The following is a 26544-nucleotide window of genomic DNA, read 5'->3' on the forward strand; positions in this document are numbered from 1 at the left end:
TAGCCAAAATCTGTAAGTAAATACCCCGTAAAGTATCCTGGGTAATTTATGCACTCTTTTTGTGTACGGAATGCGCGCTGTGATAATCACGCCCAGGTATTCTCAGTACTTTTGTTGTTAGTGATTAGGTATGTAAGAGTGCCGAAATGGTTCGACCCTGTTTATAGTCTGTCAATGTAAGCGATCATATGACACTTTAAACTTGCCTGTATTTACTGCCCTATTTATTATTTACCGACATAGACAAGTCTCATAAAATACTATTGAAACAATCCTTCCTGAAATTTTGTTGTAGCCCCGTTCACTGTAACTAATATTCAGCGCAAAACGTGCCAAAGTGGTCTAGAAGTTTCTGGACTGTAGTAGATGAATTTTTTAAGATTACGTGCGCAACAGATTATTCTTGAAGTTACACGGCCTTTAGCAATAGCGTTGGAGTGTTCTACATCACATGCATAAATGCCGATGCGCTTCACCGCTCGTCAGTTGATCGGCGGCAGACGTTGTGTTTACGACTATCTGTGCCAGAGTGTATCGCTGCAATCAGAGTTTCTAATTACCGGCGAAAAGTTTGGCGAAATAAAATTTCACCTTAGGCATACAGTCTGCTCCCTTCGTTCACGTTTCGACTTCGGGGCACAATTATCGAATACCCCGTTATCACTACGTCGATTTGCATAGAAAAAATGTTATATTAACGTTATCATATGTGGACTAACGTCCTGAAATAGAGTACCTGAAAAGCAAGAAGCATACACAGGTGCAAGTGACTTTCGCAGCCGTACCTATATTATCCGCTATTGGCGAATTATCGGCTCATTTTAGAGAAAGCCGGCCCAGCATGCGTTTTTTGTTCGTCACTTAAGATGCTGTGGTGATGGGCTGTCCCAAGTCTTCGGTGAGTGTAGTAGCTGCGGGTTCTGTTACGTCTTCTACCTTGAGATGACGTCTGATCAGACTCCAGCAATCTTCGTTGATGTCTTCCAACTGTATATTGCCGTCCTCGCGCCTTTCGCAAGAGACGCCATCTTTCACAACGCCGGCGGCTCGCATGAAGCCGTCTAACGACTGCATGGCCTTCAGCTCAGTTCGCACTAAAGCTGCGGCGTCCGCTTCGCTCACTGAAAGCAGATGTGCGACCTCTTGCTGCAGCGACAAGTTTTTGCCGATTCGCTCGAGAGCCTCAGCGCCGTACCTGCAAGGGGATAGAAGAAAACTTATTTCAGGGCCTTAGTGGCAAACATTACTCTATAATTGTGTATGGCTCAAAGGGCCCTTTCGGAAGGTCTGAAAAAAAGGGGTTAGTGGCACTGTCTTTTGGCATCACCCATATTTCAAGCCTATTTTGTGACATGAGCTGTTTGCTCAAGTGATGTCGTGTACACATAAGCCATCGACTGGTCCGTATACAGAGGACCATCATCACCATCACCCTAACTACACCCACTGCAGGGCTCAAAGCCTCGTCCACGTTCCCCTAATCAATCCGGTCCTGTGATTTCTGCAGCCACGTTGTATCTGCAAACTTATGCGCGTTTGTGTTCTCTTAGAATTTAGTCAGTTACCATTAGTGACCAGTGATTATCCTTCCGAGCTGCTACGTGGCCGTTCCATGTGAATATTTTTATTTATTATAATATCCATAACTTCCCTTTGACACCTGGCCAACACTGCTCTTTTGGAGTCTCTGAAGGTAACACCTATCAATTTCTTTTGTATCACTTGGTGCCTCATCCTCAATTTAGGTCGAACCCTCTTTGTAAATTTCCAGGTTTCCGCGCCGCAGGAAAGTGCCGATAAGATGCGGCTATTATACCTTCCTTTTGAGAGATAGAGGCATACCCCCATTTATGATTGAAGAATGCCGGCCGAATGTACTACACCCCTTCCTTATTCTTCTCGTTACTTCGCCGTCATGGTTGGTTATGGATCCGATGTGGATCTATTTCAGGGTGCATAAGTGCTTCATGGACGCCCTGATTCCACAGTTCCAACATGGCTGTTGATATCTCTACCACATCAAATCCTTTGTCATAATCTCTAAAGATCAGGTATAAGGGTTAGTTGTATATCGGGCTTTCTCGATGTCTTGATTGATAGTATGAATGTTGTCTATTCTTGAGTAGTCTGTACTACATCCAACTTGTTTCTTTACTATGAGCTCTATTGTCGTGTTGACTATTTTTAGCTATCATTTTCGTAAATTCACTGTATACTACGAACACATATTTGCTGCTGTGTGCGACACTTTCCCCGTAAGCTCTTCCCGTTTGTCGTCAATGCTCGGGAGTTTTTACCTAATAGTTAAGTATGCAGTGTGCAGAGTGGTGTTATAAAATTCGACATTCTACAGAAAACGACGGTGATGCTACTGCATCGGTTAAACCTGTTGAGAGAGCACTTATAATTGCTCTCGCAACAAAATAGACAAATGACCTTTTTTTGTTAGAGAGCTCTATAAGCTTGGAGTAGCGCTGTTTTTCAACCCAGAGAAACTGGCGAAGCGGGAGAAAACGAGGCCGGTCGAGAAGGAAAGCTGAGCATAGCTAGGCAATTCAGCGCAAGCAGAGCTGGAAGAAAGTCAATGCATAAGAAAGCGGTAAGCCATAATGAGAAAAAAGAAGAGGTGTGAAGGTTAGCAAGACGGAAATGATGAAGAGCATGGATATAGCATACAGCCTTGTATACAAAAGTACAGCGATCTTTCAGAACAAAAAATGGTGACGAGAATACTCATATTAGGGCGAGAAGAAATGAGAGGAAAGGGAGGATTAGAAAGGGTAAAGTACTGCATGGCCTTGTATACGATAGTACAGCAAGGAATGGCAAAGGGACTCAAGGGTGAGGAGCAGTGATGTGGGCGTGAAAAAAAGGGAAACGAAGATGCAGGCTCTAGCACAGTACTTATGCGAAGGCCGATAGGAAGCTGCAATCATGCTACTGGCAAGGACGTAAGCTTTGCTGTTTCCAGTCTTTACAACAGAAGTGAGTAAAAGCCCTATTTTTTTCTGGAAGTTTTTAACGCTCCCCCCAAAATACGTACTTTTATAAGTTGTTCCAGCAAAAGCGTCACGCACTAAAATGAGAGCTTAAGAGTTTGCTCGCACTTCTCTCTATAATGCGGAAGTACTTCAAATTGTGTACACTGTAAAAAGGTCAGTTTTGCTGCCGGGGCGAAGCAATGAATGCAATAGCAAGAAATCAGAATATCGCACAAGGAACTACAAGTAGCTCAGTACTTTCCGCACGACATTGCAGTACAAAGAAGTGCGTTTGAAAAGAACGCATAAAAATACAGAGGACAAGTATAAAATAAAAACTGTCAAAGTTGTTAGGTGGCTGTGCTTGAGGAACGCGCTGAATATGGTCACAGCGCAGACGTCGACGCAGTTTCATTTTTTCTTTTGAACTCTAGCACACGGGTTGACCCCTCTGCGTCTCCTGCCTCGCGGTGGCATCTGATGCCTATAGAGTGAGAGGGACTTCGTCTTCTTCTCACGGCACCACACTAACGTCTTCAAGGCGGTTCTTGGCTGCCTTTGGGACACTGGAGACGACAACGAGCTGCAGAAGCCGTCTTTCGCGCCGTCAGTTACGCACACCATTTCTCCTCTCTCAACATCTTCGTGCTCTCAACCCCATTCCCCTACAGCGCTGAGCCATGCTTAATACTATAATTCGTTTCACAAGCTGTTGGCAGTGCAGCCTAAGGTAGAGCTTTTTTGTCCAATCAGAGCTGTAGTGGCACATCAAATAGTCCCCTAGATATTTGATTTTAGCAATCCAGTTATCTTCTGCTATCTGCATTCACAAAACTTGAAAACATTGTTAGGGTTCAATTTTCTAAAGTGTAAAGAGTGATGTGAATTATTAGTGAATTTGAGAAATCTTGCATAGATGCCCCTCTGGGGGTGCTTGTTGTGAAGTGGTGATGCGCCGCCTTAGGGTAACATGGCGTCACCAGAGTTGGTTTTCGCTGTGCAAGATGCCACACAAGCTGTGCGTCCAGTGAAACAATTTTAGAGTGTGCATCGTTTGCCCCAGCTGGGTAAGCAGTTAGCTATAAATAATCTTAACGGCTTCGCGTCAAGTGCGGGGAAAGTGCTAGTCTGCATGCACTTATCAAGTCGACCGCAAACCTAAACCAGGTGAGTGAGTGAAGGCTATATCGGTGGACACCAGCAAAGACAGAGCACAAATGAAGCTTTCTTGTCGGAAAGTCATGATGGAACGTAAAAAATTGACGATTTTGAGCACAGCGTCTTGCAAAAAGTGGTGCAGGGCTTTTTTGAAAAAAGGCGAATTCCAACTATCGCAAAAGCGTTGCAGTGTTTTAAAGAAGGCGAGATGCTACCAACCACGTCCACGACGACGACGATGCAGAGGATTCTCAAAAAGGCTTCGCTCCAAGTACAACAAATGATCTCGGAACGCCTTTCTAATATAAGTGACGCACATTGTCTAGAGTCAATGCCGGTACCTGCACTAAATATTGTAGATGCGACGACACGGTAGGCCTATTCTTGTCATGGACGAAACGTTGGTCAACGCTGGTTGTAAGCGTAGTCGGGCGTAAATAAACAGCGCTGTGCAGTCTACGTACAAACCCCGTTAATATGATTTGTCTTCTAAACCCCAATTGGAAAGCCGAGAAGCTGGTTCCGCTACCACAACCTGGCAGTGTTATGTTAATGGATAACGCGCCAGATCATTTTGTGAGGCAGGAAATAGTGGCGCACACGAGTAGCCTCAAACAAGAGACACTGGCCTGGCCTTCAAAAAAGGTGTTGAATGGAGCAGCGTCACTGTGAAGGCGGAGCTCAAGAAGGTTGTTGACAACGTACACATGAGGCAAATTTTACCGTCTGAACTGCATTGCGGAGGCTGCTTGTTACCTTATTGTGCAACTACTCTCCTACCACTGTCACCTGAATTCCATGTAGGTTGTTTCGAAGGGCGCGAAGGGCTTCGAAGCAGTGGCAAAGAAGACGTTTAAGTTCCGGGATGTTAATCGCGACTCTTCTCTGGCAAGGTAGCGAGCAAGTGACCACTGATGATCAAAAATGATGTTTTAGAATAATCGATTAGACCATGAGTATTTGACTCACATACTGAAGTGAATATTGGTACACACGATGCATAACAATATGAAAATTCGAACATTACAAAGGTTATAAAAACTGGTCACGTGAGCAATAAATACAAAAGGTCGGGGTAATTTGAATGCAACGCTGGTAATTTTATCCAGAAATAAGCAAAACAAATCAAAAAGCTACCAAGCGTAATTAGCCACGAAAATCAACAGAGAGTTAGTTTAGTGCACCTACTTACACACAGAAAAAAAACCTCGACCAAACTAGTGGACGACAGGTGCATAGGAACACACGTGATGTGCACTCTGTCATAATAGGGCTGCAGAAGTTGCTTTTTTTTCTTCCTGTAGCTCTCCATTTCTCTCTTTGTTTTTTTTTTCTTTCATTCTGTGAAGAATAGAGGGGGACCACTTTTTTGCGCGACTGAAAGACAGTTTTCAGTTTAAATAGAATTGTGGAAGCAATTGTAATACAAAATAATCTCAAGCTGCTCTAAGATCTGCGTAGCGTGCAGGGAATAGGGCATATGTATAGCTCGCGGTCAAGTTACCTGCACAAGCATGGCGCATGGCTGCGTAGGCAAGCGCAACAAGCTGTACAGTGAGTGGTCGCTGGTTGGTGTCTTTGGTATGTTATGTTTGTGTGTTTGGTGTCTTTACATATATATATATATATATATATATATATATATATATATATATATACATAAGCGGGACATGACGATGACGGTGACGGTGAATAGCGGGTGAGAGTGTACGTACAACTGCCATCACAACAATAAACTTAATAAACTTATCATTCTCATGTCACTGCATGTTCACGAGTGAGTACGAGCTCCAAGAATACGGTCTGTCGAATCTTCCATGAACTGTATTACCGTTTCATTGTTGGCTAGAAATTTCATTTTAATAACTGGCTATTCATTGCGTGAATACTCATTGTTTGGCTAACATGGAAATGCATACGTCTGCAGTAGAAGTTACCGGTACATGGTGAACTGATCTGTTTGTAAATGGATGTAGAAAATTCTTGCTGCATGGTGGGAAACAAGAGATGCAGTGTAGTTTAAACGTGGGACACCAAAAGTGGCTATTATTGCGGTAAAAATGATATAAACATCTCCAGCAATGTTCGGAAACCTTGCAGCGTTTGGTTATTTCTCGATTTCTGCTAAGAACTTGCATCTCGTGGTGGTTTAGCTAAAAACTCGCGCACAACCCATTACAGGGACCACCTTTGTGGGTCACCCAGTGCAGTTCGTTCCGGTTTCTCTGGCGTCTTAGTTCGCAATTTTCACAATGTATCTTCAAAAGTACGCGTAAGCTTTTTGTTTTGATAAACTAGGCTTGCCATGGTTTGTGACGTAGAATAACTTTGCCATATAAACAACCAGACTAAAAATAGAAAAAACTTTATTTAATTATTTTTGTGAGATAATCATTCCTGAATGACCTAAATAATTGCCCATTCTTTCCATTTCGGCAAAGATATTTGCTGCGAAGAGGAATGCTTTGATTTGATAGTTTTTAAGAAAAACACTGCATCGTATACGAAAAAAAAGAACTTGTGGAAAAACAGCAAGCGTAAATACCACGTTAGTTTTAAGCAATGGCCGAAGCAGAGCAACAATTTGCTGCTTTTCGTCCTCCAATTGAATATCTATTGACATAGAATAGAATAAAATAGTTTATTTCAAACATCGTTACATGCAACTCTTTTCACAGCATCCCAATTTTCTCAATCTGAGCAATGCCACAAAACGAAATTAAATCAGCACTGCCAACCAGATCAGCCGGCGCACGTTCATACGAACACTCAGTGTCCACATGTGAAGCGCTCTTTGTATTCAACATAAAGGAAGTGCACGAAGCGGCCGCTAAATGGCAGCAAAACTTTCATGAAGTCTGTAGCACGAAGCCCTGTACATTTACCGCCCGCAGCCTTGTACCAAACAAACATCGCATAGAAGCGCTTAAATCGCGGCACGCGAGTGCGGGTCTATGTTATATTTTAACGTCATTCATGCAGTTCTCGTTTTTTAGACAGAAACAACCAGGATGGCGTCAGTATCAAAAAAAAAAAAACACTCTAACCTGGTGTTATTTCAGACGGCCTAGAATAAAAAGTTGATTTCGTAATAAAACATGCAAGAATGAAAAAAGGGCTCATCAAAGAAAATATATTCCCTAATGCTTAGTTATAAAAAAGAAGTTGTATTTGAGCAATTTTACCACTAATGTAGGATAGGTAGAATACTGCTGAAGCTCATTTTTTTTTTGTCTAACGTGGTTCAGACAACCGGCTTATACTAAATGCCCTAGCTGTCTTTAGCCAGAGTTTGAAAATATGCTGACCCACGCAGTGACCTCGCGATAAAATTCGTGTTGCTGAATACTGCCTAGAGTGAGTCACACAATTTGTTGTGCTCTGATTATTTGCTTAATTAGACCCCTTTTGGTAACTAACTTTTGAAGCAACTAAAATTGTACAGAAATTCCAATGAGAAAGTTGTTCATCTGTCCGAAACACATCCGATTAGGCTCTTTATATCTTTACATCTGTTAATGTTTAGTGTTTTTCTGCTAACTAATAGTGACCGCAAAATGCGAAAAATACCACGCGACAAGCCCGCTCACGCACGGGTGCGCACGATTACTCTAATGCTCGCTAGCGTCGCTCGTACGGACGACCATGGCGTTCGCCTGATTGGGCTGTCTTGACAGGGCTACGACGATAGTGGTGGCTTTGCGATAGACATATTTTGCTATCAGCCACAAGAGCGTTAACCACTGCGGCTCCGTATCGCTTGTATAAACCAGTGCCAAGGAAGCCGTCCGTTCGTACAGGAAACTTTAGGGAACACGAAAATCAGGGATTGAGTATGCACGCCAGTGGGTTTATGGCGTATTATTTATTTTTGTATATTGAATGCATTTGTAGTTAGTAGAAAATACAATAATTAACAGTTATGAAATTCGAAACTGTCTAATTAGATAATTTTGCGAATCATTCTCCAACTTTTTCATTGAATTTTTGACTCATTTTTTTAACAACAATTGAATGAAGGGAGCCGACTGAACAATTAATAAGCAAACGAAATATAGTATGACTCACTTCTGGCAACAATCAGCAACATGCTCCTGGTCGCATCGTCATTTTGTGTGTCGGCACAATTTCGAACCCTGGCTAAAGGTAGCTCAAGTGCCCTGCATATTGAACCGCGCATATACACCGCAAATCGCGATGCACCTCCAGAGTTCATATCATTGTCGTCGCACTAAAGTTTTGCTATCATAAAATAGAAACATCTCGCGCAGTGCTAGGTGGGCAGAAATTGTTGGTGATTCTCCGGCAGTTACGTTGTCGATTCTGTGGCGATTACCTTGAAGAAGAGTAATCGATATAACATTTGTTCACAAAGCTTCGATTGATATCTGGGGTGTAACGTCCCAAAACCAGCATATGAATATGAGAGATGCCGTAGTGGAGGGCTCCGGAAGTTTCGACCACCTGGGGTTCTTTAACGTGCACCCATATCTGAGCGCACGGGCATACAACATTACCACCTCCACCGGAAATGCAGTCGGCGCAGCCGGAATTTGATCCCGCGACCTGCTGGTCATCAGCCGAGAACCTTAACCACTAGACCACAGCAGCGGGAAGTAATTGACTGATGAAATGAAGACACACGGATGTTCCACACTTACCTGTCGACTCGAGTCCCATTAAGGTACTGTGCCGCTCGAGCAACCAGATCCGAGTTGCGCCTTGTTGTGTCCCAGATGACGAACCATTCCTTGCTCACCATGGACCGTGTGAGCTCACAGCCGTCGACCGTTAGGCGGAGCAAGTTGAAGTTGAACTCGATCCCATCATGCAGACGGCGAACAAAGGCCGCAGCAACTTCAGTGTCTCCGACTCCTACGTGGGCCCTCCGAACATTCTGGCAGTATTTCAGTGTATCTGCCAAAAGCTGTATTTCCGGTTCGCTCATGAATCTTGTGACGACACAAAGCTCGTTCACACTAGTGTTTTTTCGTAGTGATTCTAAGATTGCCGCCCAGCCTTTCTGTGCCGCTTTGCGAAACAGCTGACACAGCCATATCGTTAAACGCAGCTCCTTCAGCGCAGACGCTGTCGCGATGTAGTGAGCTATATCGGAGCTGATGTTCTTGTTCACGTCTGGTATGCATATTTCCAAGTGAGCAGCGGTCACGTGAGTAAAAGATGTTAGTCGTCTAAACATTCGAGATACTTCTCCATGATCGTCTTGACAGGGAAATGAGTGAAATTTGGAGAACGCTTTACACTCCAACATTTCATGCTCGTCCAAAATATACAAGGTTGTGTCGAAGGACACTCGCTCCTCCATTCCTGTACTTCGAAGAGTACTGCACAGTTTTTCCCATTGGTACCGTTTGCTGAAGTGACCCTTGATGGTCAGCTTAAAGCATCTTGCTCTTGAGGAGAGGCATTTCAAAAGCTCTTCCCACTGTTCGGTTTCCCAAATTCTCAAGGGCAGCATGACTGTTTCGAGTGTTTTATTTTCCACAAGCGCAGAAATCCAGGGGCTAAAATCTGTCTGACATGACGCTGTTGGATCTTCTACTCTGCTCAGCCAAGCATCGTACACCAAAGTTGGGATCTTCAATACGCGCAAAGCATGGTTGAAGGTCAGAACCTTAGTCATCATAACAGCACTGTCTGGATCTACGACAAAGTCGTCGAGCGTGACTTCTGAAAGAGTAGTGTTCTTCAGCAGTCCTTCAAGCACCCACTTGAGGGAAAGTTGCCTAACCTCATTAGAAGCTGCTACGACCAATTTACTGAGGACTTTTGAATTGGCGAGAAATTTCGCAAATGAGCTATGGTGTTCTGGCAGAGCTTCACTTATCACGGAACTGTGCAAGGAAAGTTCTGTGAGAGTGCAGTTGTTCACGAGCGCTGGCAAAAAGCTGGTTGTGCTTGCGGTATTCATATTCAGCTTTGGAATTCTCAGGGTAGTAAGCTTTGTCGACGTTCGTAGTACCTTCGCAAGCGCTGCAGAAAACTCCACCGGACACTCGCAGTCGGTCAGGCAGTCGACCGCTTTCAAGTTCGGAAGGCAGGTTATTGCAGAATATATGTCCTTACGCAGTGCGAATGTGCTGATGTTAAGCTTCAGGAAGCGAATGGAGCAGTTCCCACGTAAGGCATCACAGAAATGCGCTTCTGATCCTTTGAAGCTATCGGTATCGATGTCAAGTGTGGTCAGGCAGTGATGCGACAAAAGCACCTTTTGAACTAGTGTCGTGGCCTGCTGAACTTTCGCAGTGGTTCGATGAATAAAAGGCTGTGAAAAGCTCACAAGTGCAAGTCCTTGCATTGTGTGTCGCAATTCCAATCGGGCGGCCCACAATATTTTGTTCCATGTGGACACTCGTTGCGGTGAACAGCATGTTCGCTTGCCACCGTCCTCGCACTGAATGCTCTCTTTGACTGCTTCAACCGGGCAGCAAGCTTCTATGCTCTCTAGGTCGTCCAAGCAACATGTCTTCGACGTTGCCAGCTCCGACCCACTAGGTGCATGCTTGTCGCTCTGTAGTACACCATGCCTAGCCATTCTTTCTGCAGAAAAAAAACAAACAATAGGTTAAGACGTCATAGTAGTACGTAACATAGGCGAAACTTGTTTCAATAAATATCAGTACCTCAAGTTGATACGTACCACAGGCCTGGATGACCAAACACTATATACTCGGTGCCAGGACCGGGGTTAATACAAGATAGGTCATTAAAAATGTATGTCATGAAGTTTTTTTCAACAAATGCCGTGTGCTTCATATCGGCAGTGGTAATCGATGCTCTGGGTGTATTACTGCAAAAGAGCCGCTGTCTAGAAGTTTTATGTTTCCTCATAAGGCTAGTATTGCTACGGAATGAGTGTATAACGGAAACAAATTTGTACACGATAAATAAAAAATGGAACAAAAGATTTTTCTACTAACGCGCATTTGGCTACGTACGCGATTTGCTCTGCAATTTTAGGTATGTTTGGCCAAACTATTTACATACCTGTAAGCAATCACCTAAACTAAATCGATTGCTCTTGCACAACTCGCCTCCTCCTATAAACACCCAACATTATGAATGTGCACAGAATAGAGCAGAGACTGAGTTTTCAATGGGTCAGTGAAGACCTTCCGACGTCATCCACGTTCTCAACAAGTATATCTCATAGTACGAATATATTTCGTAGTATTTCCGCAGAAAACAGTGCCTACACTGTGAACTAATTCGCTAGGCCTGGTACATGCACGTGTGGGGTTGTGTGCGCATAGTTAAAACCAAAAACTAAGTTAGTCAAGCTTACGAAGCAGGCGTTTGTAGTGACAGTTCACTCAAAAAGCTAAGTTTTATTTCTAGATCGTAGAAGGTAGCCTTGGTAGACCAAGAGAAGCTGAAGAAATGGTCCAAATGGTTCAGTGGCGTTGGTAAAACGAGGACATCAAAGTGTAAAGAGCACCTCGCTCAATGAGCTGCCTCTTATCATTGTAAAACGAGGTAGAGGCGTGATGTGAGGAGTACTCAGAATATCAGACAAACGATATTGTTTTTAACAAGAAAATGGAGAGCGAACCAACAGTCAGTGAGAGATCGAGTAGCGTTGCATTGTCAAGTGCCCTGGTGAATTTTCAAAGAATTTCATCATATTCACACAGTCTCTATTGTCATCATTGAAATTGAACACAGATCAAGAGCGCATACTTTCGGTGGTTGGTGTCCAAGAACAAAGTTTTTGTGAGCTTGTTCTCACACGAAAACCTTGAATGACTTGTAGATGTTTTGAGTTTTCCCTTGGAGGCCTTTTCATGCAACCATGGAACAGCTCGTTTTAGATACATTGGCATAACAGCGTCATGAACTGTTGCCGGAAAGTTCTCTTTATGAACTAATAGATCACAATTCAACTGGCCTTTCTAGAATTTACACCAGATGTCGACGTCTTCCAAGAAAAATATTGGCATCCGTTTAAGCCATGTGAAAATAATGTGGCCGGACAGCTTTACGCATGTCCTCTAAGCTGGTTATATTTATTTTATTAGTCAAACCATAAGAGATTTTCACCTTGTAATTGATGACATCACTATGACATCCCCAGCCTGATTTAGAATTCTCGACAGAAAGCGTGATCCCTCTGTTTTCTTTTGTTTGCGCACTTCTCAGCTCAGTATTTTCTCTATACACGAAATGCCCTCTAGCGCCCAAACTGTAACCTCTGCCTATAGCGCTGATGCTTGAAATGCTATAAATTCCTTGCTACTTAAGAATGAGGGCATGGTAGGTCATCGCACAAGTTTCAAAATAGTTCAGTTTTAAACAAAAAAAAAGTCTCACAGCTGAAAGAATCGGCTGATTTTGGTTCAGAAAACGCCGCAAATTTAAAACTGCAAAAAAAAATCATATTTTTACTCGTGTCCACTGAAGCATATGTTTGTATTTCTTGACTTTTCGTTCTTAAGGCATACAACATTATAACTTCTTATGGCGTACATGACACTTTCTTTAGTATCGTTGTCTGTTCCTAATAATAATGTATCTAAGAAAGAAAAAAACGCCAAGCCTGCGCGGAAGGCGCAGCACAGTCAGAGAGAAAACTTGAAGAGCGGCCTTTAAAAGTGTTTTCTAAACGCAAGCAGACTTACAAACACACTTTCTGGGTACCCACTACGTCATTGATGATAATGATTTCTGGGTGGTACGCCGTTATTCGCTTTGCTATCCGCCGTCATTATTTTGAGAAGCGTGGTATCCACGAAACAATTGCAAGGAGTTTTGTGCCGATTGTTCATGCAGGGGCTGATGGTAATGCGGAATTATGCCTGAAGCGAGCATGCGCCGCAGATAGAAGGTGATCAAAAAAAAAAAAAAAGCTTTTGTAATGGGCTGGAGCATTGAACAACGCACTTGTTACGCTATGCGCAATGTGTGACGACTGGTTGTTCTTTTGCTGTTCTAAAACGCTTTATTATTCCTATTGACGTGATTCCTTTACCGAAATTGATCCGGCCTAAGGGGAACTTGCGAACAAGTCCCAAGCACCAGCTTGGCTCAGTGGTAGAATACTGGGCTGGTAGGCAGCGCACCGGGGTGCGAGTGCCACTGTGTCCTAGGTACTACTCAGTTTTTAGGAGCGAAGCTCGTTAAGGCGTGGACCTGTTCATCCTCCGTAGTCATACGTAGCCACCGGTGGCACATAACGTGCTCTAGAATGGGCATGTGCCACAGGGTACTTGGAGTGTTCACTAAATGAACGTAAGGACGGACGCATGGATGGACGGACAGACAGACTAGCAGACGGGCAGACGTTTAGACGGACGCGCGGAAGGGGTATGTGCCACAGGATGTTGCGAGATGCGAGATAATGGTTCTTGGAGTGTTCAATAGATGGACGCATGAACGGACAGACAGACAGAAAGAATAGAAGATGGACGGACAGATCGACGAACGCGCGGACGTACGAACGGATGGAAGCACGGGTGGCTAGACGGATGCATGGATGGATGCACGAATGGTCGTGCTCACGGAATGAAGCAAGGATGGACTGACGGATGCTTCACGTCACTCATCATCATTAACTCTGTGGATATGCTGTGAATTTGTTTTCTTATATCGTACAAAGTGGTTAGAGACACCTGCGGCAGTGGCAGACAACTACGGCGCCCCGCGTAACCCAAGTTGTGATCTCATATAGTATTCGCTGTAGAACGAACTCTTAAGTTTACATTATTTACTTTCATTCAGAGTGAGGGTTCGTTCTGACAGACTCGATGCCTTCAGGCCTATAGTATGCGAGAGGTTCTTGGTCAATGGCTAGCTCATAATAACATGACGTGGTACGTGGCGCCGACAGGGAAAGAAAGAATGATCCTCCTTCGCCATAATCGCAACAGGCGGCCCTGACTGACAACCTCACGTTTATTTCACATACATAGCCTACAAAGTAGGCTATGTTGTTCAGATCAGAGAGTCAAAAGAAAAGCCCGGGAGGTGGGCATTGCTGCTTCACATCCAAATGGTCAGCTTTCCTTTGCTTATTGTGCGGCCCCTTGCAGCGACTGCTGAGGTGTTTACAAAGCAGTTATTCATAACATCTTCAATCAAATGATGTCTCCCATAACGGGTTCTAGGCTCCCAGGAGCGTCTTGAGAGCGTTATGTTACTATGCAAAGTGACTCCTAATTGCAAGTAACCTTTTCCAGCATGGGGAATGCGAGAGCTAGCGCTAGAACCATCAGCGGGCAGCTGCCTACTAGTTAATCTGAAAATATTCGCTCTACGGTGAGTCCGCAAAACATGGAGGTTTCTTTGGCATGCTACTGTGCTGCCGGCTTTAATACGTTATTTTGACTGCGTGAGCTTTAAATGTTTTGTCACGTCACGTAGCCAATGCGGAATGTGAGCATGACTAAATCAAACAACGGCGGATAGCTAATCACAACCAGACAACCTAGTAGTAACACGGTAGGTGGGAACAGTTGGTTAGGATCAATCGTAGGCTCAAGGTATGGTGTTGACATTTTTTTTCCGCCAAACATAAGGTAGGTCGCATTTGCTCGATGATTGTTAATGCGCTGAGGAGCAAACAAGCCAAAGGGAAATGTTCTGTGAATCAGAAAAACAAGTACATTGCAGGCGCAAAAAAATCTGTGTAATTAACTCCATTATCGTGTGGTAGGGAGTACATGGGACAAACGAAACGATGTGTGAATGTTCGTTTAAGGAAGCATGAGTTATCTCTTCAAGGGATCGCACGACTTCATCTGCCGGAACATTGCAGGTCATGCGGTTGTCGTCCCTATTTTGAGAGAACCACCATATTCTTCAAGCATCCTAACCAGCTAACAAGAGAAATCGCGCTGGGGCATACCATATAAAGATTAGGGGTAGCAAATGCCTTAGTGAACCATCCGTCACACTGCATGAAAAAGAATTAAGTTATTTAGGCCAATCTTGTTTATTGCCATGAGTGTTACAACGCTACCTCGGTGCCCCTAGTATTCTGCGCATGTTGTGATATACGCTGCCACTACCTATATATATGCTTTTCACCGCGTTTTTTTCCAATAAACTACAGTTGTGAGTCAGCGCCATCCTTTCTTTTTCTTTTGCTCTTTCCCTGTCCTGTATGTTTTCTGGTGTTGCGCTGTAAGTAAGTTCACGACAGACCACATAGTCCGAGATAGCATAATTTTCTTCGGGTTCCTTAGTTGTGCATTCAGAGCTTGTACATATTGTTATGTGAGGTGGCCTATGGTCGACCTTTGTTGCACTGCGTAACAAAAAACTGCCCTGGGCGCGTCTCGCAACACTTCTACGAATTACGGAGAGCTAGTTGTCATTGAATGGACGTCGAAGAGAATGTCTCTCTGTTGCGCCGATGAACATAAACACATCACAGTGAATACAACCGCTATTTTATACTGTGTACTACACAAGAAGAAAGGTACAGCATCAAAATTACGTTAAACGTCTAAACGCAGATGAGGAAATACCATCACTAGGGAAGGATCGTCCAAATTTTGCCTGCAGGAATGACACGTGTACCAGCAGAAATTTAGTGTGCTAGTTTAGTACCACACTAAAAAAAAGAGGTGGTAACGGCGTGTAGTTTAGTGTACCACACTAAACTAACAATGCTGTTACCACCTCTTACGTGCACATATGAGGAAATATAGCTTGCGTTACGTCAATTCATAGATTTCAATGAATTCAATGTGATCGCTCGTCTTCATCGCAATTTGATCGCCCGTCTTCATTTCAACAGCGTCAACAACACGCCTCCGACTCGCGCTTTCTGATAGTACGCGTCAGAACGAGTGAGGCTGAAGTAAGCGCTTTCCAAATGTTAAGTCACTTACATGCGTTATCTTACATAAAACGTTTTACTGGAAGAATAAAGAATAACACTAAATAGAGCAGAGAAACATAAATTCTGATTACTCGCCGCTTGCTGTCGCAGTGACAACGCTCACTTGCTTGCTTGATTGCTTGCTTGATCCTTTTTCGTGGGTCTCACCCACTAAGGGGGATCGGCCAAGAAGCCGGCGGTCAATATAAGTCAACACCTTTAGATTATCCAGGCTAGGGAAATAGGATTAGTTTATTTTCACTTGGCGAGATTACTTTGGAACAATGTAAAAAAAGTAAAGAAAAGAAATAATTGAATTTTTAAAATATCGGAGGTGTAATCGTTATTTGAAATTATGCGGATGGTTAAGTCACTAGAGTATAATATGTAAATAATAAATATTAAATTGGCTAGTAAAAATTCGGAGCTGATCAATGGCCCAGTAAGGTAATCTTCTTGTGTTACATAGGAATTCTAGTCCGACGCTTGACTTCCTTCACCATGTCGTCGCCACCGTCGTGACTAGTTATTATTACGATAGGTATGCGGTGTTCTCACCACGTATGGCAAAAGATCGAAAAACGTAACTATACAAGTTGAATGCACTAAAGGATGTGGACATGGATTCCTTAGGTGCATACACTGACTGGTGCTACTAACACTATTAACTGTTCTTAGTAGCACCCAGTGGCTGTGCATGATCTTTTTCTCCGTGACCTTTAGAGCACTGAATTAGTTCAAGTACAACTAATAAGCAAGCCCGCATATCTAGCCTCGTCGAAAAATCTGTTCATCTTACATACATAGAGAAGATCATTGCCTGTATGTCCATCACGTTTGTCACAGCAAATCCGTTACGGAGAAGGTTCGCTGTGTGTCATAGATAGCAAACAATCATCACCTCGAATCGCCACACGTTTATTCAGAGCGCAAGCACTCTGGATAGACGGTTACTAAGAGAAGCAGACGTGATGCTGAATGCCTAGCTGTTATCTGCTCTGGTGTTCTCTTCCGAATTTTCAGCAAAGTAGAGTGCTCAGTGGTGGCAATTGTTCCACTCTAATGAAACATAGACGCTATTTACCCCGCCATTTTCGTGTAGCGCCATCTCGCGTATGACATCGTCGTGGGGGTGCTCCGCTGTTGTGACAGAGTTTCTGACTATCGCGCAACCCTTCTTCTGACGTGGAGGTCGGCTAGCCATTAGAGTTCGGCAAAATTTTGTCGTCCGCACGAACGCCAAAACACAGTGGTTCCGGAGAACAGTTTCATCTTCGTGATTCCTCTACCAACCTCCGACGAACCACCAGTGCGTTAACCTTGCAGTTGGAATTCCACAGAATTCCGGCCTGTGGTAGTTAGAAGGGCAGTGCAGTGCAGTTTCGTGCTTGCTTCACTACAATAGTAAAAATTAGGCGTGCGTTGGAGGACGTCAAAGGTAGGAGGACAATGTGGACTACGCTCCAAGGGTTCTGAAGGGGACACGAAAGAATGAACTATGCATATTGTAAGACAGTACTAATGTCTTGTTCGCCCGTCAATCCTGCTGCCTTTGTCGTGCTAGGACGCCTTGTGTGACAAAAATTCTACATGCTATAGGTTGTTTTTTTCCTTACCTTGGCTTCGTTGTACAGCATCTGAGCAGAGGCCCTTCGGCTATATCACCTCGTAAGCCATGGGCTCTTGAAGACACGCTACCAGTGCTAGCCAGTAACATCTCAACAGCGCGTGGGCGCTCGCTATGTGAAGGCAGCTCAGTGTTGCCCGCCAGTCTGACCTGTTAGAGTAATAAAACATCAGTTTGAAAGCTGATAAAAGCCAGTAAATAAAAAATAAAATTGGCTAAGTGAGTGATAGTTCTAGGTTAAAATGTAAAGCAACACACCAAGACAAGGCACAAAAAAACGACAGGACCAAAGCTGCCATAAGACTATTTCTACTAAATTTTTAACATAAACCCTCTGTGAAATCAAGTAGAGTTGCAGTCAATAGCACGCGAACTATCGATAGCTTTTTGTGTTTTCTGCTAGTAATAATTTTTTTTCGCCAGCGTGTATGGTGTCAACTTCTTCTCATGGTGGTTCTGTGATCTTGCTGCACTGATAAGAAGTTACCGGCCTGTTTTTGTCACTGACTCTAGCATTTAGAGTTCGGCTTCCGTTTCGGCATTGTTGCGCTGTTTTTTACATAACATGTTCTGCGCGTTTTGTTGCAACGACCGCTCATTCGCTGGTTAAGTTCCGTTATTTGTAGATTTAATCATATGACGAATGATGAGAGACGTCATGTAAATAAATGAATTGCTCGTTGCAAGCAGCAATATTTTATTATTAAATACGCTAAACGCTTATGATACTTTCACAGACAGCAGCTGAAAAATTCCAACTCCCGACACGGAGCAAAAGCTCGAAAGACGTACTTATGCCATTTGAGAGCACTAAAGGACGTGGACAAGGGGAAGAGGCATGCACGGGCTGGTGCTACTAGCACTTAGGACACTGTCACCAACAGCCGCTAAACATTTTCAGCATGTTATTTGTTAAGCTAGGGGCACGAGGAAGATGGGGTCACATGATGGTAATATGACTATTGAAATGCTTTCTCGCGTTTTCCAAAGCGGTATAGTTAAATCCTTGCTTTCTTAAGCCTACATTTTATGACTCGTTCACCTTGGGTGAAACTACGGTGAACTGAGTGTCTGTATTCACACTAATAAAAATAAATACAAAGCTTCCTGTAAAAAAATTGGCCCGAATCTATATGTTACACTGTAAATGTCGTCGAAAGACGATAGTATTACGCCTGGAGAGAAAGAACAAAGCGTTTATTTGATGTTCTGCTCAAGAAAACCGGTGAATGGTATTCCGCAGGCGCTGCGTTAGAGTGCCTCGACTGTGTAAGGGAGGCGAACAAGCGCATCTAGGCACGTTAGGCACGACCACTATCTCGCAGTTATCTTCGAAAATGAAGACATGCGCGACCGTGGAGAAAGATGCGTGCCAGTCATAGAGGTGATGAGGTGTAGAATGCAAAGGGACGGGCAGGTGCCACCACCATGCCGTCGTAGCAAAGTGTTGGAAACACTTTCTTGGGCATTTCGTTGCAGTGTCCGCGCAGCGCGTTAAACGCTACAGTCCTTAGAGTTACTTGTGTGTGCCTCTTCTAGTGTAAAGGCAGACGTACAAAACACAAACATGTTGTTATGGCGCCTCAGGCATGCGCAATGTTGGCGTTTTGTGATTGACAATCGGACACTTATGAACGCTATACCTTAATCATTATTGATGGGCGTTGCGGATAATGTTTGCCGTTTGGTGCTGTTTGAGGTATCGTTAGGGCAGACAAACAGACAAATTTACACACAGACAGACTAAAATTTTTCCGTTGAAGGTCCCCGAGAAAGACTATCGTCTTTAAAAAGCCACAATAAGATGCATCTCGCATGAAAAACTCACAGGCTTCATTGCATAGTTACCTAAGATGACTAGAAGATAAAACCTCCACAGAGTATTCATGGAGTGAATGATGAGTGAAACGAAGCGTCCATCCGACTATTCTTCCCGCTGTCTGTCTGTCTGTCTGTCTGTCTGTCTGTCTGTCTGTCTGTCTGTCTGTCTGTCTGTCTGTCTGGCGACGAGTACGAGCGGCCGTGGCCTTCGGTGCCCTCCTCTTGACTTTGTCCACGCATCACCGACGATTCGACACGTACGAAGACAATCGAAGAGACTGAGGCAGGCACTCGTTGCACGAACACCCAGGCACAGCCTGCGCAACAGCCAATAAGAGCACAGTGATCAGCGCCATCTAGAATATCACCACTCAACTGCAGTTTGAATGTGCGTCTACGAGACAGCGTCTTCTATTATACTCTTCGGGATATACTGCCGGTTGCGCATGACGCAAGACAAGGTTAAACTAAGAGAAGCATCGTGCCTAAAAAACATCCCCACTTCCTTCTTCTCTGTTGATGAATAAGGGAGCAGGTAACAAGAGTCGTGGTTGTTGTTGTTGTTGTTTTCCTCTGCTCGTACCCAAAGGAGTGAATTGGCCGATTATAGAGTGAATTTGCCGATACTTTCAGCATTGCGTCATTCCTAAAAAGCTTGTTATTTTATTAAGATTTCTAGTGCCAATTGAAAGTTTGCAGAAAAAGGAAGAAAGAAAAAACAGTGAGACCGTAATTTAGCAAGAAAATCGTTTAGTCGCACTGATGCACTCCTGAACGGCGAATAAAACATCCCTGTGGCTGAAACCGTGGTTTCACAAGATACTGCCCAGCGCAGTCTTTATTTTCTTCTCTTGAGCTCATGTGCATTGCGTTTGTTTTCGCCACCAAAAAGAGGGTGCTATAATGGCTTCGTGTGTCGTTACGCTGCAAGAAGTCAAGTGATAATTTGTGACGTCTTCATGATTGTACAAAATATAACATGAAAGTGTTTTATGACGGGGTCCACCAGGGCTCTCCAATGCCGTTATAAAATATGAGCTAACAAGTTCCCACGCAAAAAAAAAAAACTAGAAGACAAAGCTGAGTCTCTGGAAGTCGCCCCATAAACACACATGTAGCAAGATACAAATTATGCCCCGCCGCGGTGGTCTAGTGACTAAGGTAATCGGCTGCTGACCCGCCGGTCACGAGTTTCAATCACGGCTGCGTGGCTGCAATTCTGATGGAGGCGGAAATGTTGTAGGCCCATGTGCTCAGATTTGGGTGCTAGTTAGAGAACCCCAGGTGGTCGAAATTTTCGTAGCCCTCCTCTACGGCGTCTCTCATAGTCATATCGTGGTTTTGGGACATTAAACCCCACGTATCAATCAAGATACAAATTACAAAGGTGGATGCTCCGCCCTAAAGCGGCAGAGTTATGAAGCCTCATGTCAGCTGTTACAGGGCAATATATCAGTCCCTGTTTTCAAGGGGTACCGCACAGTATTTATCTACTGTAGTTCCTCTCCTAGTGAACTGTACATTTACATGTATGTATGGTTGGAGACGTGGCTTTCACTGCCTCGTAGCAAGGGTCTGAATCCATCTTCACGGTCCGCGATAGGATGTTCGATGATTCGATATAGTCGGGCACATTGTCGGGAAAGATCGAGCGTGAATCGGGGGCAGAACAACTGCACCATTGTGTCAGGGTGACAGGAAAGTTGTCATGGTGCGGTGCTCAGAAATTCGAAAGCTTTCCTGTCCTTGATGGTTCCTCTTCAACAAATGTTCCGTCCGCGAACTTATCTAACCACTTCTCAATCTTGACTTTTCTGTCTTTTAATCTTTCCTTTTTAAAGACGATACTCTTTCTTGGGTACCTTCGACGCAAAAATTTTTTGTCTGCCTGTCTGTACAGTCGTGCACTTTTAATGGTATCCTACACGGCACTGATGTGACCAAACGATAATCCAAACTGCTGACTCCATCCGCAGCGCCCACCAATATTACTCAAGATTTAGGGTTAATACATGTGCGATTGTCAATTAAAAAGCAATTATTGCGCATATCTGAGACACCATAACAACACGTCAATATTTTGTATGTGTAATTTTACTAGAAAAGACATACATCAGTAATTTGAAGCATCGTAGCCTTTATAACGCTGCGTTGGCCATGCAACGCTTGCGCGAAACGGCAAGTGTTTCGAACGCTTTGCCAAAACAACACGGTGGTGGCACCTACTGGTCGCCTTGCGTTCTACACCATATTACCTGAGCAACGGGCGCGCACGGTGCGCGCCCTTTTTTCCCGGATAACTGCCAAATAGCGCTCATGTCTCACGTGCGACTTTACTTGAGGCGCTCTTTCGCCTCCACTACACGTTCGAGGCGCTCTAACGCTGCGCCTCCAGAGTAGCATTCACTGAATTTCCTTGCGCAAATTATCAAATAAACGTTTTGTTCACTCTTTCCGGGCGCAAGACTATCGTGTTTCGACGACATTTGCGGTGTATCATGCAGATTCGGGACCAATTTTTTCCATCTTTTCTAATTCCTCCTTTTTCCTTTCTTTGTGAACCACTGCTGAAGTGTCGCACTTCACCGTACGCAGTTGCAGGGTTAACTTGTAACGATGATAGTCATTCATAGGTAATTAAATGCAGAAAACTCGGTCTGACTTTTTCATGTTGGTCTCTCTGCATGTGACTCGAAATGATTCAGCCACACAACCAAACACTAAGCACTTACTCATTGCCAGGCTATCTCGAACTAGTGGCTTGGTTCATGGTTCTGAACATTGTGAATGGAAAAGCAAGTATTACGCATATATGAGGCGCAACCTCAATACGTAAATATTATGTGGTGTGTTTCTTCACAGAAATAAATATGCAATGCTGAAGGCGTAGCATTATTACGCTGGGCAGACAGTGCGACAATAAGCCCGAAAAGGCGGGTGTTCCCTATGCCTTCCTAAAGCTGCCACCAACATTCGCTCTGCGTAATGCATAACCTTCTGTCTACCGAGATTACTGCCAGATGGCTTTCATATCTCACGCAGTGCCTCCAAAGAGAAGACTGTTGTCTTTCGGAGACATTTGCAGTGAAGAACGTAGACTGGTTGAGTGTAGTAAGGCTTGCCCATTTTTTCTTTAGTGCATACGCAATAAGAGCTCCATTACGCTCCTCAAGGAGCCCCGCTGCGGTGGTCTAGTGGCTAAGGTACTCGGCTGCTGACCCGCAGGTCGCAAGTTCAAATCCTGGCTGCGGCAGCTGCATATCCGGTGGAGGCGGAAATGTTGTAGGCCCGTGTGCTCAGATTTGAGTGCACGTTAAAGAACCCCAGGTGGTCAAAATTTCCGGAGCCCTCCAAACCGGCGTCTCTCATAATCATATGGTGGTTTTGGGACGTTAAACCCCACATATCAATCAATCAACGCTTCTCAAGGATCACCCTCGAGCTGCAGCAGCTGCGGCGTAAATATGAGGCATAGCGCGAAAGCACACAGTTGTCACCCAAAGGCAGGACTCCATACAACTGCAAGTGTAGGTGATTTTACATTTAACGGAATATTCGGCTGACTTTCTGCATTTATTAGACAAGAGACAGCGTAAGTACTAACACCATAGCGTTAAAAATCTCGTTCCACAGAAATTCCGGCTTCCACGTCAGCCTCGTTGATTGTGAGCAAAAAGAACATCTTTTTGTGACCGACCAGTCGAGAAAGATGAAAATGAATAATTATAAAAATATCTGGGTCTGAGTATGGATCGAACTCGAGTCGTTTGCGTGACAAGCGGGTGCTACATCACACAGCCATGTCCCTGCAAGCTTGCGATAACCATGAAAGTAACTTCTTCTGCTTGCAAGTAATGTTCATGCTTTACGAACAGACGCGTCCCGTATGAATTCTTTACGATACAACATAAAATACTGCCATAACAATGCTTGTTACTACAGTGCCTCGACGCCCGTTCCTCCGGAGCGCATGCTTCGAGGCACCCTACGTTGTACAAGCGTACAGTCACCCATTACGAAATGCACACGTTGCTGCACCCTAAAGGTCACATAGTGAGTGCACAGTAAGTTCGAAAAGATTTCATACACTAAGTGTTCACAGTACGCACTAGGAACAAAATATCGTTATGGCGTCCAACTCCTAAAGGAGAAGCTCAAAGGTCCCTCAATATACTTATTATGAGAGCGTTGCAGTCAACTTGTTTCCTTTGTCGAAACCCTCCCACTACGTACCTTTGATGCGTGCCACTGACCTCTTATGCGCACCAACGTGCGAAGGCGGTGCAACCTCAAGTCGGGTTCTGTGGCTAATAGTCGAGGTGGACTGCGGAAGCGTTTTAAAATCTAGGCTCAGTCAGTTAATCTTTTCGTATGCTTTGCTTTTGCACAGAGAGCGGGTGGGCTTGCGTAATAGGTATTGCAACGATTCATTAAAAAAAACCGTGGCTTATAGGGTAGAGCTTGCCTCACGAGGACAGAATTTAATTTTGTCATTTAGAAATGATTTTCAAAAATAATCGGGTGTCCACAATAGCACCGCAAATTCCAAGCGTACCGATCGTACGATAGTGAGATTCGCACATGTCATTGAACAACACCGATCGTTTCTAATCACTTTTAGCGTTGTTCTCCACTGTTTTTTGTCCGAATAATTAATATCATTCACTTTGTATAATGCACGGCTAGCTTCGCATTCAGCGATACGATAAGCATTTATTTGCGTAGTGCAGATACTTCAAGCGTATCTATCTATCTATCTATCTATTTATCTATCTATCTATCTATCTATCTATCTATCTATCTATCTATCTATCTATCTATCTATCTATCTATCTATCTATCTATCTATCTATCTATCTATCTATCTATCTATCTATCTATCTATCTATCTATCTATCTATCTATCTATCTATCTATCTAGCCGCCTACGTCTGGGTGCACTCGTGATCACCTTCATATTTTGCTGTAGACTAAAATTACTGTCAGAGGGGAAAGGACGTGGACGACAATGAATGTCTGAGCATGACATCATTAGGTGAAAATTCCGTCGACCACGACTTGAGGCCTCGTCCTCCAAACACGTGTAGCATATACCCGTATACCATTGGCCACAGAAAGCGCGTATGCGCCACAAGTGTTTGACAGTTTATATCTACCTTAACACCAATCTCTACCGAGGAACAGCAAAAACGCACATCGATAATTTAAATGCGAGGACGTTAAGAAGAAACGGCACTCGAGAGCACCACACTACGAAGGCGACGGAGCTAAAGACGAGTCTTCGCTCAAAAGCTGTACAATGAGGGAAATGTTTAGCGGAATAACAAACTTTGTAGCGCGTTTAGCGAAGTAACAGAAGTTTAGCGCATTGAACTTAGTAGCCTACAAGCACGACAAGGCAGGTTGTATGAACTGCCTACCATGGGGCTGGTATGCCTTAAATAACTTCTACTCCTTTGCCTGCTGTCATCTTCACAGTGTTTGAAGCGTGGTCTACATCGTTATGTCTTTACAACGCACTCATGCACACGCTGGGTGTCAACCAGCCATCGTAAAATAGACACGAAACTGCACTACACTGGCGAAGACATTTTGATTACCACGGAACTAAAACATGTGGGAATTCATCACTGATGTTGGCGCACCAATGGTTCGTCGGAGGCTGGCAGAGGAATCACAAAGACAGACCTGTTTCCTAAAATCAGTGCCTTATGGCGTTGGTTCGGACGACAAAAGTTTGCTGAATCTCTGGTGGCAAGCTGATCTTGCCGTCGGAAGAAGGGTTGCACCATGGTCAGAAACCCTGTCACACCAGCGTAGCACCCAGAGTATACCCGCGATGACGTCATACGCGAGATGGCAATACACAAAGATTCCGGGGTAAATGACGTGTATGTTCCATGGAAATGGGGCAACTCACAAGGTTCACAACACTGCTTTACTGAATATAATGAAGTGTACACAAGAGCGAGAAGCGCCGATAAGCGGCTGCACGTCGACGCTTGTTTTGCTAGGAAAACTTCAATTCGGGCTAGTTGATACGACATTGTAATGCGGTGGCACGGAGAGGAAGGCACCAACGACTTACAAAAAAATAGAACATGAAAAGAGGAGCACACCTCTTGCCTTGTCTTCTTTTCCGCTGGGTTGTTTTGCAGTTTTCTAACCACTGTGAAATTACAATTTTCTTGATAATCATTTGAAAAGAGTCCTCGGGCGGTGAAAGAGCATGTGCCGGTCCATCGTGCCGGCTATTTTCTACCTACGACACACAGCAAACCTCCAACACGACAGCTTTGCTGTAATGTGCGCGACGAACATACAGTCAATAAACTTCTAAAGGTATGCATGAATAATATTTTTTTTGACGAGGGTTTTTCGACGATGCGGGTTTGTTGGTTAGCTGCACTTTTACGATTTTAGCGCACTGAAGGACTGCTGCGAAAAGGACGAGTTGTACGCGCACGGGTGCTACTGACAACAAATAGCGGCGTTAGTAGAACCGGTCGGTGCACTTCTCTTTCTTTTTGTTCTCGTCTTAGACTGCGTTCAACACGCACAAGTATGTTTCCCAAGCTTTCGCTAAATGTGTGCGCAGATGAGCAACAAGATTTATTCAAATGTCACTCATCGTGACAGCAATCGTGGCATATTCGGAAGTTCATCAATTGTTCCGAACTCGAGGACATCCACCACCAACTAATTGCTCATTTCCACTGAAGTAGTTCATTGTCCATAAACAGCACAATTTCGTGTGCATGTGTATGTATATATAAATATATGTGTATTGTACTATTGCTATGCATTCAACATGTATTTGTTCACTATGTAATAAGCATTATGTACATCTTATTTAGGAAGTGTTCACTTTTTTCCTGCGTTGTTTCCTAGTATAGTGTTTGATTCCTTCACGTTTTTTTTTTTGCCTAATAATGTTATTTCAGAGCTTCCCTTACACAATGCCGAAGAGGCCCGTAAAAAATTTCAAATAATAAAATGGGAGAGTGAAGCGCATTGAACCTGCTTCAATCAATTCGAGCACGTGCATTCGTTTTTGAAGTGCAAGAAAAAAAAGTTCATTCCAAATATTTTGGGGAAGCATGGATATCGCT

The 26544-nt window shown here is 43.9% G+C and overlaps 2 protein-coding genes across 6 annotated transcripts in view; one reads left to right on the forward strand and one right to left on the reverse strand.

The window, feature by feature from the left end:
- The window catches only part of LOC119179130 (uncharacterized), an 86350-nt gene that overhangs the window by 17776 nt on the left and 42030 nt on the right, over nucleotides 1-26544 (forward strand). For 3 of the 5 annotated variants that reach the window (XM_075869507.1, XM_075869511.1, XM_075869513.1), the window contains exon 1: nucleotides 5558-5707. The exons of 1 other annotated variant lie outside the window; for it this stretch is intronic. In XM_075869507.1, coding sequence (XP_075725622.1) covers nucleotides 5654-5707 — 54 coding nt within the window. In that variant the 5' untranslated portion in view covers nucleotides 5558-5653. Of the gene's footprint in view, nucleotides 1-5557; nucleotides 5721-26544 lie in introns of those variants that run through there. One more of the 5 variants, XM_075869509.1, reaches the window with a different exon arrangement.
- On the reverse strand, nucleotides 798-16142 carry LOC142767566 (uncharacterized). Its single transcript, XM_075869505.1, has 3 exons — nucleotides 16077-16142; nucleotides 8801-10700; nucleotides 798-1195 (listed from the first exon to the last, which is right to left on the reverse strand). Exons 2-3 carry the CDS (start codon nucleotides 10693-10695, stop codon nucleotides 862-864), a joined length of 2229 nt encoding a protein of 742 aa, XP_075725620.1. The 5' UTR covers nucleotides 10696-10700; nucleotides 16077-16142; the 3' UTR covers nucleotides 798-861.

This window comes from Rhipicephalus microplus, chromosome 7 (assembly GCF_043290135.1).
Source record: "Rhipicephalus microplus isolate Deutch F79 chromosome 7, USDA_Rmic, whole genome shotgun sequence".
NCBI lineage: Eukaryota > Metazoa > Arthropoda > Arachnida > Ixodida > Ixodidae > Rhipicephalus > Rhipicephalus microplus.